Below are 12,712 nucleotides of genomic sequence, written 5' to 3'. Positions count from 1 at the left end.
CCAATTATTGCCCAGCTTACCTCTGGCAGCTTGGACCAGTTGAAGGACTTGAGGGCGTTCGTTGGTTGTGGGATGCTCTTCTTCTTGAGGGCAAAGCCCAGAGGTGCTCCAGGGGGAGGCATCACCCCATCCAGGGGTGGGGGACCAGGAGGGGGTGGGGGACCACCTGGCGGGGGTGGTGGGGGTGGAGGGGGTGGGGGACATCCCCCTGGGGGCGGAGGTGGTGGAGGAGGGGGAAGAAGGGATCCAGGAGCTGGACAAGGTAAAGGGCCACCAGGAGCTCCTGGTGGCAATGGAGGCCCTCCAGGGCTGGCAGCACAGGTTGCCCTCTGGGAGAGAAAGAGAAGAGGGGACTGGTAATGTGGAGCCAGGGGACATCACCCGAGAAATGTCCCCATGCTGAGTTTTAATTGTTTTTGCCAAAAAAATCAATCAGCATAGGGAGCACTTAAAAGCTTTAGCATGCCTGACTGAGGTCCGATGCAGCTGAGAGGCAAAATCACCCCATCGACACAGAGGGACATCTTGGTGGCCCTCCCATCAAGCATGGCTCTCAGCCCCCTGTGCTGCTCAGCCTGCAGGAATCACCCCGTGGTGTTTGCAGGGAGGTTGGGACTGGGCCACAATGGGGGGCAGGTTTGGGGTCTCACCCTGCTCATCTCGTGGAGTTGCACAGTGAGATCTGCCACTTGCTGCTTGACCTGCTTGTGCTCACTGGACTCCTTCTCCAGCTTCTCCTTCATCTTGTTCAGTGTCTGCATCATTTCTTCCTTCTCCTGGGCCTTGGCATCACACTCCCGCTCCTTCTTTTCCAGCTTCTGCTGAAGCTCAGTGTGCTCTGAAACAGGCCCATGAGACCACTTTTGGGTGACAAACGTTCCCTTTTGGCAAAAAGCAGCATGTGTGGGACAGCAGAGAAGCTGTGCAGTTAAGGAAAAGGAGCGTGTGCTGCGCCTTAATACTCCTGCCAGTGCCTCCCTATGAAAAAATTATCTGATTTGCCATTTCCCTTGTAAGCCACATGGTGTGATATTACCTCAGTCACTCAATAAAGCCTTCAGAGTCCCTTCAGCTAAATACATGTATACATTATCTGTTCAGCTTACTGTGCACACTATGGTTAAAGCTAATGCTGTATACCTCTCCAAACTCACCTTTTCGCATTTTTTCTGCTTGCTCTTTCCACTGTTTCACTTCATTTTCATTGACTAACCTAAAAGGGAAAGGTATATAGCACATGAGACAATTCTACTGTAGTAAACAAGCAAGAAACATGATTGAGGAAGCCTGGGCAGTGGGATTTAAGGCTCTTAAACTGACACAACTCTGTTCTGCGCCATCCTCCCACCCCCCTGGCAGGGTTTTGCAGTCTTGGATGTAGTGCTCCAGGGATGCTGGCTTGTCCGACCAAGGAGCAGAAACATCACGGAGTGACAGCAAGTGAGGAATAAGGAACAGTGATGGCTGCAGTCAGGGGAAACAGCTCACTGAGGACACAGGCTGAGCTTAATTCACCTGCACATCATGCTTAAGAAGTCAAAGTGATGCCAATCCAGCAGGGGTAACCGCAAGCCCTGGCCTTCTTTCTGCTGGAGCAGGAGGTGGCAAAGCCACGGCAGCCTGTGTTGGTGCTGCTCAGCAGCCAGCGCCGCGAAAGGCAGGTGAGCACTTACATTCGGACAACGTTTTTAATATTGAAGTTTTCCAGGGGAGTGGCGTCAGGGTCCTGCCCTTTGTCACTCTGGATGACAATCTGCTGCACGATCCTGTCAAGCAGCAGCCAGTACTGGACAGTGTTGCCGCTTCTTTTATCTGGAGAAGAAGAAGGGGAGAGCAGGGAGGTCGCTGCTGTCCCTGGGTAGGAGATGTGGGCTGCCAAGCCCCCATCAGCTGCGGGTTTCCTTGCCTTCCCCAGGACTCACAAGGCATTTGGAGACAGTGGTGCAGGATAGACATAAAGTGCGGGTACGCCTCTGTGTGTGTCAGCCTTTTCCTTGTCAGCTCGAACATCTGAGTCGCACTTTTGGTGTCAATGTGGACCTGCAGACATGAGTGAAGCAAGGTCAGCCCATCAGGCAGCCAATGCCACAGCCTGGTTTAGGTCCAAATTCCACAAGCCATATCTACCCCATGCCTGATGCACAGACAAGCCACACTGGCAAATAGCACTGGTTGGCAGACACAGGAGAAGAGGGATGAAGGAGGCTCTAGGATGGAGGTTGCAACAGAGCAAGGCAACAGAAGATACATTTCCAACCTCCAGATTTTATCCAAAAGACCATACTTTGTCGCAGACCTCATAGGTGCTTTTAAAAGGAACCGTGACATTGAGTGCCAGTGTCTGCATCAGCAACATCAGTAACGTTCATACTCACCAGCTCAAATCTTTTGGCAAATTCCAGCTCATCTTCATTTCTAAGCATTTCGAAAAAATCTAAGTGCCTGAGGAAAGAAAGGAAGAAGAAAAAGACTGTTAAAAGCAGATTCAAATGTGACAATTAATAAATTGCAGGCAGCCGGTCTGGCAGCTGCCCAGAGACTTGAAACATAAAGTGGATCTTCAGTCTCAAGCTCCCAGTCATTACAGCTGTCCAAGAAGCCTTTTGGGACGAGAAGAGGAGGAGGATGCCTGGCACCACCCCCCAGGCCCTCAGTGGCATATCCTTCCCAGCTCAACCCTACATTAGAATGCAGCAAACCCACAGTAGAGTTTTCTCCTTCTTCTCCGGTGACAGCAAAGGATTTCCTCAAGGGGGTAAGTCTAGACCCACATGCTTTCCCAAGAGGCCATGTCCAGAAACCAGAAAGCAACGGCACGAGGAAAGGGCAAAAATAACCACGGTGCTGGGAGTCACTACTCACCGGTCAAGGGTTGAATTTTCATGCTGTCTTAGTTTATCAATGACTGGCTGGATCCCCAGCATGAGAAATTCGTATCTCAGATGGAGTCTGAAATCAAGGCTTTCCTGCAAGGGACAATTGTGGGATCAACATAACAAGGTGCATACTCTCAGAAAGCTTATTGAAACAAAGCTGCCCCAAACCCACCAAAGCACCTCCCTCTCCAAGAGCCCTGGTGCTCACCACGCCTGCCCCCTGGCTCAGGACTGCATTGATGAAGGACATGATGGCTGTCTTGAGGCTCACTTCATCTCGATACCGCCCTGTGCTCTTGTCCAAGTCATTGATCAGTGTCTGCCAAACACACAATGTCAGTTAAACACCCAGTGACAGTCCCAGTGCTGCACAAATGGCCAGGGGATGCAGGCAGGAACAACTCTGCATGGTGCTCCTTCAGCCCCTGTAGCAACCTGCTGCTGATGGATCACCAGCTGCTGCCTGCTGTAACACAGCTCACCCCGGCACCCATTTCAGCTAACATGTGCCCATCCAGATGTGCTGCATCTGGGGTAATTCCCAGAGTATCTAAGTTGCAAACAGACACAAAAAATTATATGCAAGCAGCATTCAGATATCCAGGAGGAAGAAGGGACAAGAATGCCAAATTTCAGGAATCAAGGAGAGAGTTAAGGCCCACCTACCTGAAAACGAGTTCGTTCACTGGCGTATTTCTGGTAGTGCAGCATCGCCTCCAGTACCTTTTTGTGGCCCCCGGGCACCAGGCACACAGCGCCCATGATTTCCAGCACTGCCACCTTTGTCTTAATATTCTCTGTGCTCAGACTCTGAGCAATGACATTAATACTCTCTGAATGAGCCAGGACGTGAGCCCGGCCCAGGGAGTTGTTCATTAGTGCTTTTATACATCCAATGAGCGAGGTATGTATTTGAGACTCTGCCGTCTCATAGTCCATGCTTTTGAGAAAGTTCAGAATACACGATAAGCCATCCAGATCGATGAACCGGGTTACAAACCTGTCAGAAAGAGGGGAAAGAGGGTTTTTAGCTGTTAGTTTTAAAACCAAATGCTAATGAGCCCTTTACCCTCAAACAGGGCTGTTGTAAACCTTCTTATACAATTTTTCCTGGACTTTGGACAGCAGAAAGCCTGCAGGACTCCTATGGCACAGAGACAGGGATGGGGTTGCAAAAATCAAATTAACCAGTGCCCAGTAGCATAAGCAACCAGGTATCATCTCTGCACAAAGTTATTCAGAGCTAGGATATTTGGAAGAACATCAGCTAACTCAGCCCTCAGTATAAGCCCCAGGATGGAGGTGAGGAGTTTGCAGCCAAGCTTCTGCAAAACCTTCCCAGCCTCCAACCTGAGCCATAAATCCTACTCTCTTAGGACCTGCTTTGCAGAGGACTGTGAGAAACTCCCAAGCCCTGGAATCGCCTCCTCATCAGCCACAGATCCTCCAGTGTCAGCTGAGCCCATGACCATGATGCCTGTTAAGACCTTCTGCCTACTGCTACCTCTCCTGCCTCACCATCTATATCCTTCTCTTCCTTTAGGCACATCTCATCAATTTTAAGGGATTTCTGATTTTATGATGACTTTTAACAGAACTAAATAGAAAGCAGACAGCAAACTCATGGCAGTGCCTTAGGCAGATTCACTAGAGCAGGCAGACATAACACAGCATGCCATTCAGGCATTTTAGAACCTCCCTGCCTGATGCCATCCAGGCTGGGTATATTCTGGTTTAGCAAAAGACATGGGTTCAGAAAGGAAATGAGCCAAGAACATCCCAGCACTGGGATGATTTTAATTCGAAACAAGCCATGCTGATGTGCAGAAATAAAGGGGGTAATTGCAGGTTCAGGGGAAACTGATTTCTCTGCTTCAAAGCCTGCTCTTCTTTCAGCCGAAGTCAATAGGAAATTTGATGTTCACTTCCTTGGGAGCAAAAGCAGGTCTAACAGGTAAAATTTTCTAGAGAGCCTGCTGCATCCCTCTGAATTCCGGAACTCACAAAGGACTCTCAAGGACTTTGCAAAGTTTCGTGACTGGGTACAAGCCCTGCTCCCAGGGTGCTTCGGGGAGCCAGCACCCAAGAGGTGCAGGTTTCACAGAAACTGGGTGCTCGTCCTCGACCCTGGGGGTTTCTTATCAAGCACCATCACAAGAACCATTGAAAAAAAGAAATGGAAAAGGGGAACCTATTTGCAAGCAGTAGCAAATTCGTTTCTTCCATAACCAGAACAGGTCAGGAATTTCTTAATGAAACGTATTACCATCAGAAATGTTGACTGAGGCATCTTAAAACTTTAGCAGACGTGTGCATGCAGGCTCCAGAGAAGCTGAGTTTAGGAAAAACTACAGACATTCAAGAAGGAGCCCCGCACTTTTTTTATCCTCCCCATCAAAACCTCCTAGCAGCGTTTTCTTTTTTTGCAGTTCAGAAAAGCCTGAATCAGATTCATGTGATCTTATTGCTTTAAAAAGTGCAAGAGAAGTTGAAGCTGGAACAATGGGCCTGGTTGACCAACATTTTTTTTTTGTTTTAAATCCAATTTGGAAGGATTTTTACATTCTGCTCCGAAGGAAAAAAAGTCAAATTTGCCTGAGCAGATACTCGTGGCTCTTGGCCATTAAAAGGACAGAGGAAAAGGAACAAAATGACAATAACTGAATGGAAAAAAGCAAATGGCATTTCAGGATCCTTGCCTTCCTCATCCTCTGCAGCCCCCATTTATATTTCTATTTAACCCCCTACTCTGCCAGAGAACTCAAATCCAAAGCCACGACAGCAGCAATAAAGCCAGAAAATGGAAGGGAATTGCCTCATTGGTTTTGTCCGCAGTGCAGTCTTCAAACTTTCAATGATTTTATTTCTCTCCTCCTCATCTTCTTTTTCTAAGGCGATCAGTGATTTTCTCTGCAAAAGGAGAAAGGCATATGTGAGGGAGGAGGTTTCCCTGTGAAACATGTGCCTGAGGAGTGGGAGCACTTGCCACCCACTGTGCCAAGCCATAGGAACAGAGCTGGGACTCTAAACTGATTCTGGAAGTCTGAAAGGCCAGATCCTTATTGCAATCACAGGACTCAGGGAAAAGGAGCAGTAAGGAAAACCCTCTGTGGTCTACAAGGAGACAACCTGGACAGTGGGATGAATCTGCTTTAGCCTGCAGATGCTGCTTGCAAGCATCCACACAACTCACTAGTACATGTATTTTGAGAGGATGGAGGAGGCTGTGAGGATGCAGGAAGGACTAGGTCAATACTACTTGGGGTTCACAGAGGAAAGGTGCTGAACTGGGGCAGGGGAGAAGGAGGGACCCCTTAGCTTCCCCTGGTACTCACTGCATGCCAGTAGGTACCCATCTGCCCCTGCAAAGGAGATGGCAGGATCAGCGGACGCCCTGCAGCATGGAGGGGACAGGATGTTGCATGCATGCTCAGTGTCAGCCAGCTAGTCCTGTCACTCCCAGGTCTCCCAGCGTAACCCACCAGTGTGCACCTGGGCTGGGGACAGTGGCTGTGTGTATCTCCGACACAGGATTTTGCTATCCAGCCAGTGCTCGGGATGGGATCCTGACTCCTGCAGCTGTACCTGGGTAACATGGCTAGCAGCAGCCCTGGACATGCATGGGGGTATAGCATACTCATGCCAACTCATGCAACCAAGGCTGCAGCTAAAGCAGCACCTGAGATGGCTCCTGCACCATACAACAGTGCACACCTCAGGTGTCAGGCTGAGCCCTGCCAGCACAGGCTGAGGCTAAGCCAAAGGAGAGAGAAATGGTCCCAGCAGATACACAGAGTGGCGCTGACCCTCACATTTAACCCAGCTCCTCTTTGGCAGTGTGTCAGGGAGATCAAAGCCACCCTCCAGGCATCTGGCTAGCTTTGATCACAAGCTCTGCTCACGCTCAGGGCTCTGCCTGGCTGCCAGCCTATGGCCAGCCCTGGGTATCCCTACCTTCCCCGTGAGGAGCAGCATGCTCCATCCTGCCTTGCAGCCCACTGCTCACCCCTCAGTCCCCACTCCCCCAACTAGCCCTACCTTCTCTGTTGCCCCATCCTGTTACAACATGGCAAAGAGGGGAAAAAGGAAAAAGAAAAATTATGCTTTTCTGTTTTCCATGCTGCTCCCGACCCTAGTGCAGTGGCCACAAACCTCAACTCCTTCAGCCTCTGAAAGCAGAAGTGGAGGGACTCTGAACTGTGCAGCCTTGCAGGAAATAAACTATTTCCTACAGAAGAGAGTGCTATTTGTGTCTCACCTGGCACAATGTCAATGAGAAAGTAATTCATAAAATTATATCTAACCACACTGGCAGGTTGAGGGGGGACACTTGGAGCCACAGCAGCTCCATTGGCCGTTGTGAGACAGACAACCTGCAGCACTGTGTATTGCCACTGCTGTCCAGAGCAGAAGGGCATCTCAGGTACAAGATGGTAGCACTATGTAACTGAAGGGGGTCTTTACAGCCTGGTGGCTTGATACTGAAAACCACTGTCTGCCATCCATCCCACAGCCTCCTAGCCAGGGGTGAGATGAAATGCCCTGTGCGCTGTAGAGAATGCCTCTATTTTGCAGCTGTATCTGTTGGTATAACAGATGATATTGCTGCTACAAACACTACTTGTCACCCTCTTGGGCACAATGCTGGCCATGCTGCAGATGCCACCGCTAAGCTGCTGCCCCATATGGGGTTCACAAGCACCAAAGAATTGGGGAATTACTTACAGCAGCCATTGAATTCAGCTGATCGATATAAAATTCCGGCCAGCTAGTGGCTCCTTTATTTTCTTCCTGGTCCTGGAGGAGGGGAGAAAAGTGAAACAGAGACAGTAGATCAGCAAAAATAGCATTAACCACGTTCTGCAGCACCCTTGAGTTCTTGCATTACTTTATATAAGCATGCCTTTCTACATTCTGAGCTCACAAATGGGAACATTGCCTGATTTACTGAACTAGCATACTTTATATACAATCTACATTATACCATCTGCCTGTGACCAAACTCTACCTTAGTGATACTGCATCAGTCTTGCAGTTATCAGTTTTGGAGAAATTACACCAAAATTCTACTTCCACATTTCTCTCATACCAACTCTCCAGGATCCTTGAAGTTCTGGCTGCACAGCCTTGAGGAATGTGCTTTGTGATCAGAAAAAGAGTCTCTTACAATTAATGAAGAGTGCATGTGACTCGAACTAGGCTCTTGCAGCAGGACCATGGCTTACGAGAATCTTAACAGTGACTCCAGGCACAACAGACAGCTCTTCTGAGGGCTTCTTTAGTTAGGAGGGAACATGTACCTGAAAATGCCTCTTGTTAAAGGATGTCAGCCCTGGGCCCATGATCTATGGAACTGAATGATGCAGTCTCATTTGGTTATCCTGGTCTACAATGCCCTGCATTCGGTGGGACTCACAAGGGGTTTTCAGGTTCTATTGTGTTCTTGCAGGACATGACTGAAGGACTTCTAAGTCTGGCTTAGGTAAGCAACACTGCATGTTCCCAGGGACTGCTTAGAGCAAGAAGGCAGATTTTGAGGGAATACTTCAAAACCAGCCCACTGTATTTTCCTAAAAACTTGTATCAAAAAAAGAAAAAGAGTCACAACAGAAATGCCACACAGGTTTAGGCTGGAGTCAATCGATACTACACAAATCCTGGACATCTTCCCTTGGTAGATGGGAACACCTTCACTTCACAGCCTGACTCACTCACTGCACAGTTTTGCCCCATCCCTAACTTTTAAGAGATGTTTGCAAAGGCCATCCTACACCACAATTGCCTGCGATGGTGGGAGCTGGACACCCAACTCTCCTGCCCACACGTCTGTGCATGCAGACAGCTACCAATCCTCCGGCTGTGATTTCCACAAGCCCAAGAAGCAAATCCCAAATATTTACTGTGGTTCAAGAGCATATGTGGGAAATGTTTGTGCATCTGAACTTCCCAAGCTGCAGTTTGCCAAGATGAGAACACACCGAGTCAGCGATAGGTAATCTGGACAGGGCTCAGTTCCCCCCCAGACAGTGCAGCCTGCCCCCACAGACCTCACCCTTCACTGTGCTTGGTTCTGGGACAGGGACGAAAGAAGTTTGAGAGCAACAAGAGACCTGACAACCCCTGCCCCCTACTTTAATACTGTGGGTTGTTCTCCCTTCCTTCTCCTGCCAAGAACTGAGGTTCTGTATGAAATACTTGATTCACCTGCCCTCCGCACCCACCCTTCCAAGCCTTCCTATGCTCTGCCATGACAAGGCCCCGCACAAAGCCTGCAGGCAAAGATACTGATTTTCCCAGCTGTCCTGCCCTACTTTAGAGGCTGGCATGCAAACAGTGCTCTGGGGGATGGCAGAGCTGGGGCACCCATGTGTGCCTTGAATATGGTTCAAAAAGGGACCAGCTCCTGTCACCTGGAGATGTCACTGGAGGTCCTCCCCATCACCCCAGGGTACCATCAGCATCCTCTTATAAGAAGCATTCCTTATAATGTGATTCAAGCAGTGACACCAACTGGGAAGGGTGGCAAGGTCCCCACCACAGCACAGCATCAAGAGGTGTCCAGATGCACCCAGTCAGGAGATTTGGACAGGAAAAGAGATCCATGCTGTGGAATGGACCTTCCAGCATGGTGTGAACACCTGTGAAGCAGGAAGGGGTCTGGACCTGCTGCTCGTTTAGGGCTGAAAAGAAGCAGTGGAGCAAAAAAATAAAGGTCTCCGGGGGCAAAGGGGGAGGTTGAACAACAAAATTGGCTAAACTGCTCATTTATAATTAACATGCTGCATTATAAATATTTCCCTTTGCTCGGCTCCCTCGGGCTCTTGCATTTCCTCTCTGAAACCCCCAGTTTACAGAGCACTCTCAATTAAGTGCAGCAGAACCTCATTAATTCAGACTAGCAGCCGGCCAGGCTCACTGGAAAGCAGCTTCCCAGGCAAAAGGGGACTGCACAATAAAGCAGGCAAAGATCAGGACACGGGCTTCTCCCAGCTCACTGCAGGACGTTGCTCAGTGGTAATTACAGTGGCTAATGGTCTACAGCACACTGGTAAGTGTCCTTTAGTGCACTCCGGTGGCTGTAAAGAAATCTGACAAAGGGATGAGCCTGGAGGGAAGTGACTCACAAGGATTTGCTCGGAGTCAAGAGGAGGAAGGAACCTCTCCGGGCATAATGGTTTCAAAGGGTGTATCTGTAAGATGGTTTCCCAGCATCCAGGATGGGTTTTGGGGTTGCGAGTTCTGCAGCCTGCCTTCAACAAGGGATGGATTCCCAGATGCAGAGCTGAGTACCACCACCGTCAGCTCTCCAGGGCCACTGCACCCTTTCCAACCAGCACTAGGGAAATGAACATCTCAATTTCTTCCTCTCTGCGCTGTGTTTAGGTCTTTGTTGCATTGGCTCTCAAGTGAGAGCTGATCGGAACTCTGCTGACAGCCTAGTGCCGTGCTGCAGCTTACTACGAGTTGCTCTGTTAGAGGCAGGCTGATGGCTGTAATTGCACGACGCAGGGACAGATATCCCTTCTCATCTGTAACAGTTGTATGAACAACTCTTGCTGTCCTTAGGGAAATGGCCCCAACACACCATCGCAGATTGCTGCGCTGCAAAAAACTAGGAAATGCCAAAGTCAGGCAGTCGGGGCAATCTTTGCCCTGTTCCCCTCCTCATTTGCACCCACTCTCCACAACACCCACTTCTTCCTTCCACGGACTGGCAAAACCACACATCACATCACTGCAGCCCTGGCATCACAGTGCCCTCTCACCTCCACTGCCCCCTCGCCCTGGGCTCTGTGCACAGGGCTGACGGACGCTGCTGCGGCTCAGCTGTTTCATGCTGCAGTGGCAGTGGGGGGTGTGTGCTGTGGTGTGAACCAGATGAAGAAGCTCCATCCCCTCCACTGGTGCCAGGTGCCGCAGGGAAAGAAGCGGCCAGTCAAGACGCCTCATTAGCCAGATCTTCTCCAAGTGAAGGTCACCAATCTGCCAGCTCCAGCCATTTCTTTGCTCTTCCCAGGGAGATTTCATGCTCCCCAGACTTGACACATCTTGGCTACAAACCTGATGCTTCCACAGCCTGTGGAGTGTGGCTTCCACACCTTGGGGTGTTGGCAGCTCCCACAGCCAGAATGCCCTTGCTCTTCCTGCTGGGAAGTGTATTTGGGACACTGGGCAGCAGAATAGAGGAGGTGGTGGCTCAGCCAGCAGTGGCTTGAAAGCAGTTTGAAGGCCAGTCTTGGCTCCATGTGGGCACTCTGTTATCTACACCTGGAAGCTGCATCTCCATGAGCTCCTGCCATTTTGACCTGCAACAACGCAGCTGCAGGGAGCATCTTCCTGCTTGCAGTGTGTCCCCATGACAGTGAGGAGAAAGACAGCTATGAAGCTCCTTAATGCTTACTTACGGCTGCTTTAGTTCTAGATCAAGCTTCTAGCGACACCTTTTAGATGCCCAACCTGCAGGTGACATCTCCATCTGATCCAGCAGCCTCCTTCCCACACTCATGGCCCATTGGGGTGGTGATGGATCTGGAGCTGTTCCAACTGAGCCCTGGAGGGCAGCTGGCCAGCTTCCCCCTCACCTGATGTCCAACACACCAGGTTAGATCCTTCAAGGTGAAACCAAGTCAGAAGGGAATTTTGCAGTGTTCCCCCATCCTCTGCTGCTCCGTGATGGCAGACAAAGGGAAAACTGGTGGCAGCTGGTAGCCCAGCACCTTTTGGCAAGCCTCCCCTCCCTGCCTGCTGCCACTGATCCACCTGGATGCTGTTCGCAAGGCAGAAAAAGAAGCAGACAGTGGTGCAGATGAGCTTTAAATCCAACTGGTCTGCAGCCTGCACGGGAAGTTTAAATCCAACCCATCTCTACCAACACAGCCAATGCTTTGCCAGTTGTGTCTCAGTGGAGGTTTTGGCCCAAAGCAGTCCTTGGTTCTTTCTTGTCCATCCAGCTTCTTGCCTCACCCAGGTTTCCTTGAAACAAAAGCTCAATGATGCAACTAAAGCTGCTTCTCCATGCAGCAATGCTGCAAAGGGCTGTAACTTCATCAGTTTCTCATCAAGTTGGGATCTCATGGTCCGAACTGTCCCATCCCAGACCACTCCAGTTTTCCGTATGCTAACACTTCCTATACCCTCTCTACAAATACACACATGCCCTCTTGCACTTTTCCCAGTGTTTAAAAATTATGCTCCCAATAAGCATTATGTAGCATGACCAGATGCCTTTCATAGTCAGCTGGTTCCTTGTTTGAAAAGCTTCGCTTTAAAATCCAAAAAGATTGCTAACAGATGCATTTTTTGGCTGGAGAGGGAGAAAAACCTTGCTTAAACAAAAGCGTGTTGTGATTGGAACTAAAAAGTTAATTACCTTTAAAGACATAAACTATAAATATTTCCTATTGAAAAATACCCCCAGCCATGCAAAGAGCCTGTTTCTCTTGGTCAGCCTGAGAAAATGACACCTGAGATGATATTTCAACCTGCTGCTGCAATAACAGCAGGTATATCTGGATTCCCAGGGGCTATGAAACACTTCTCATCCATCCCAGGTGACCCAGGAGCATGGCAAAATGCCAAGATATTTTTTCCTCCTCCCTTTGCATGCCATCTTTGTTGGCTTTTGCTCTTAGTTCTGTTACTGCAGGAAAAAGAAGTAAAATTAAAATGTATGTTTTTTAAATGAAGGAAATAGCAACACAAGTCCCATGAATGAGCTGCAGAACTGAGCAGGACAAGCAGAAGAGCAATGTGGAAAGAGAAGGTCTCTGGAAGGAGTGGGTGAAAAGTCAACAGTTGGAGGAGAGAGAGGCTGTCTGGCTGGGAAATACAGTACT

The 12,712-nt window shown here is 49.5% G+C and overlaps 1 protein-coding gene across 3 annotated transcripts in view; it reads right to left on the bottom strand.

Moving 5' to 3' along the window:
- The window catches only part of DAAM1 (dishevelled associated activator of morphogenesis 1), a 94,323-nt gene that overhangs the window by 26,984 nt on the left and 54,627 nt on the right, over positions 1 to 12,712 (bottom strand). For all 3 annotated transcript variants that reach the window (XM_061376459.1, XM_061376461.1, XM_061376460.1), the window contains exons 5-15: positions 7,602 to 7,673; positions 5,692 to 5,786; positions 3,543 to 3,876; positions 3,085 to 3,195; positions 2,863 to 2,966; positions 2,376 to 2,442; positions 1,923 to 2,040; positions 1,674 to 1,812; positions 1,155 to 1,213; positions 651 to 838; positions 21 to 329 (exon numbers count right to left, since the gene is read on the bottom strand). In XM_061376459.1, the coding sequence (XP_061232443.1) occupies positions 21 to 329; positions 651 to 838; positions 1,155 to 1,213; positions 1,674 to 1,812; positions 1,923 to 2,040; positions 2,376 to 2,442; positions 2,863 to 2,966; positions 3,085 to 3,195; positions 3,543 to 3,876; positions 5,692 to 5,786; positions 7,602 to 7,673 (1,596 nt within the window). The remainder of the gene's footprint in view (positions 1 to 20; positions 330 to 650; positions 839 to 1,154; positions 1,214 to 1,673; positions 1,813 to 1,922; positions 2,041 to 2,375; positions 2,443 to 2,862; positions 2,967 to 3,084; positions 3,196 to 3,542; positions 3,877 to 5,691; positions 5,787 to 7,601; positions 7,674 to 12,712) is intronic.

The sequence above is a fragment of the Neopsephotus bourkii genome, unplaced genomic scaffold (assembly GCF_033783945.1).
Source record: "Neopsephotus bourkii isolate Nb327-2 ecotype Australia unplaced genomic scaffold, CSIRO-AGI_Nbou_v1 NB_1707, whole genome shotgun sequence".
In the NCBI taxonomy this organism is placed as follows: Eukaryota; Metazoa; Chordata; class Aves; order Psittaciformes; family Psittacidae; genus Neopsephotus; species Neopsephotus bourkii.
The sequence above is the reverse complement of the archived record's forward strand: the minus strand, read 5'-3'. Positions and strand labels throughout refer to the sequence as shown.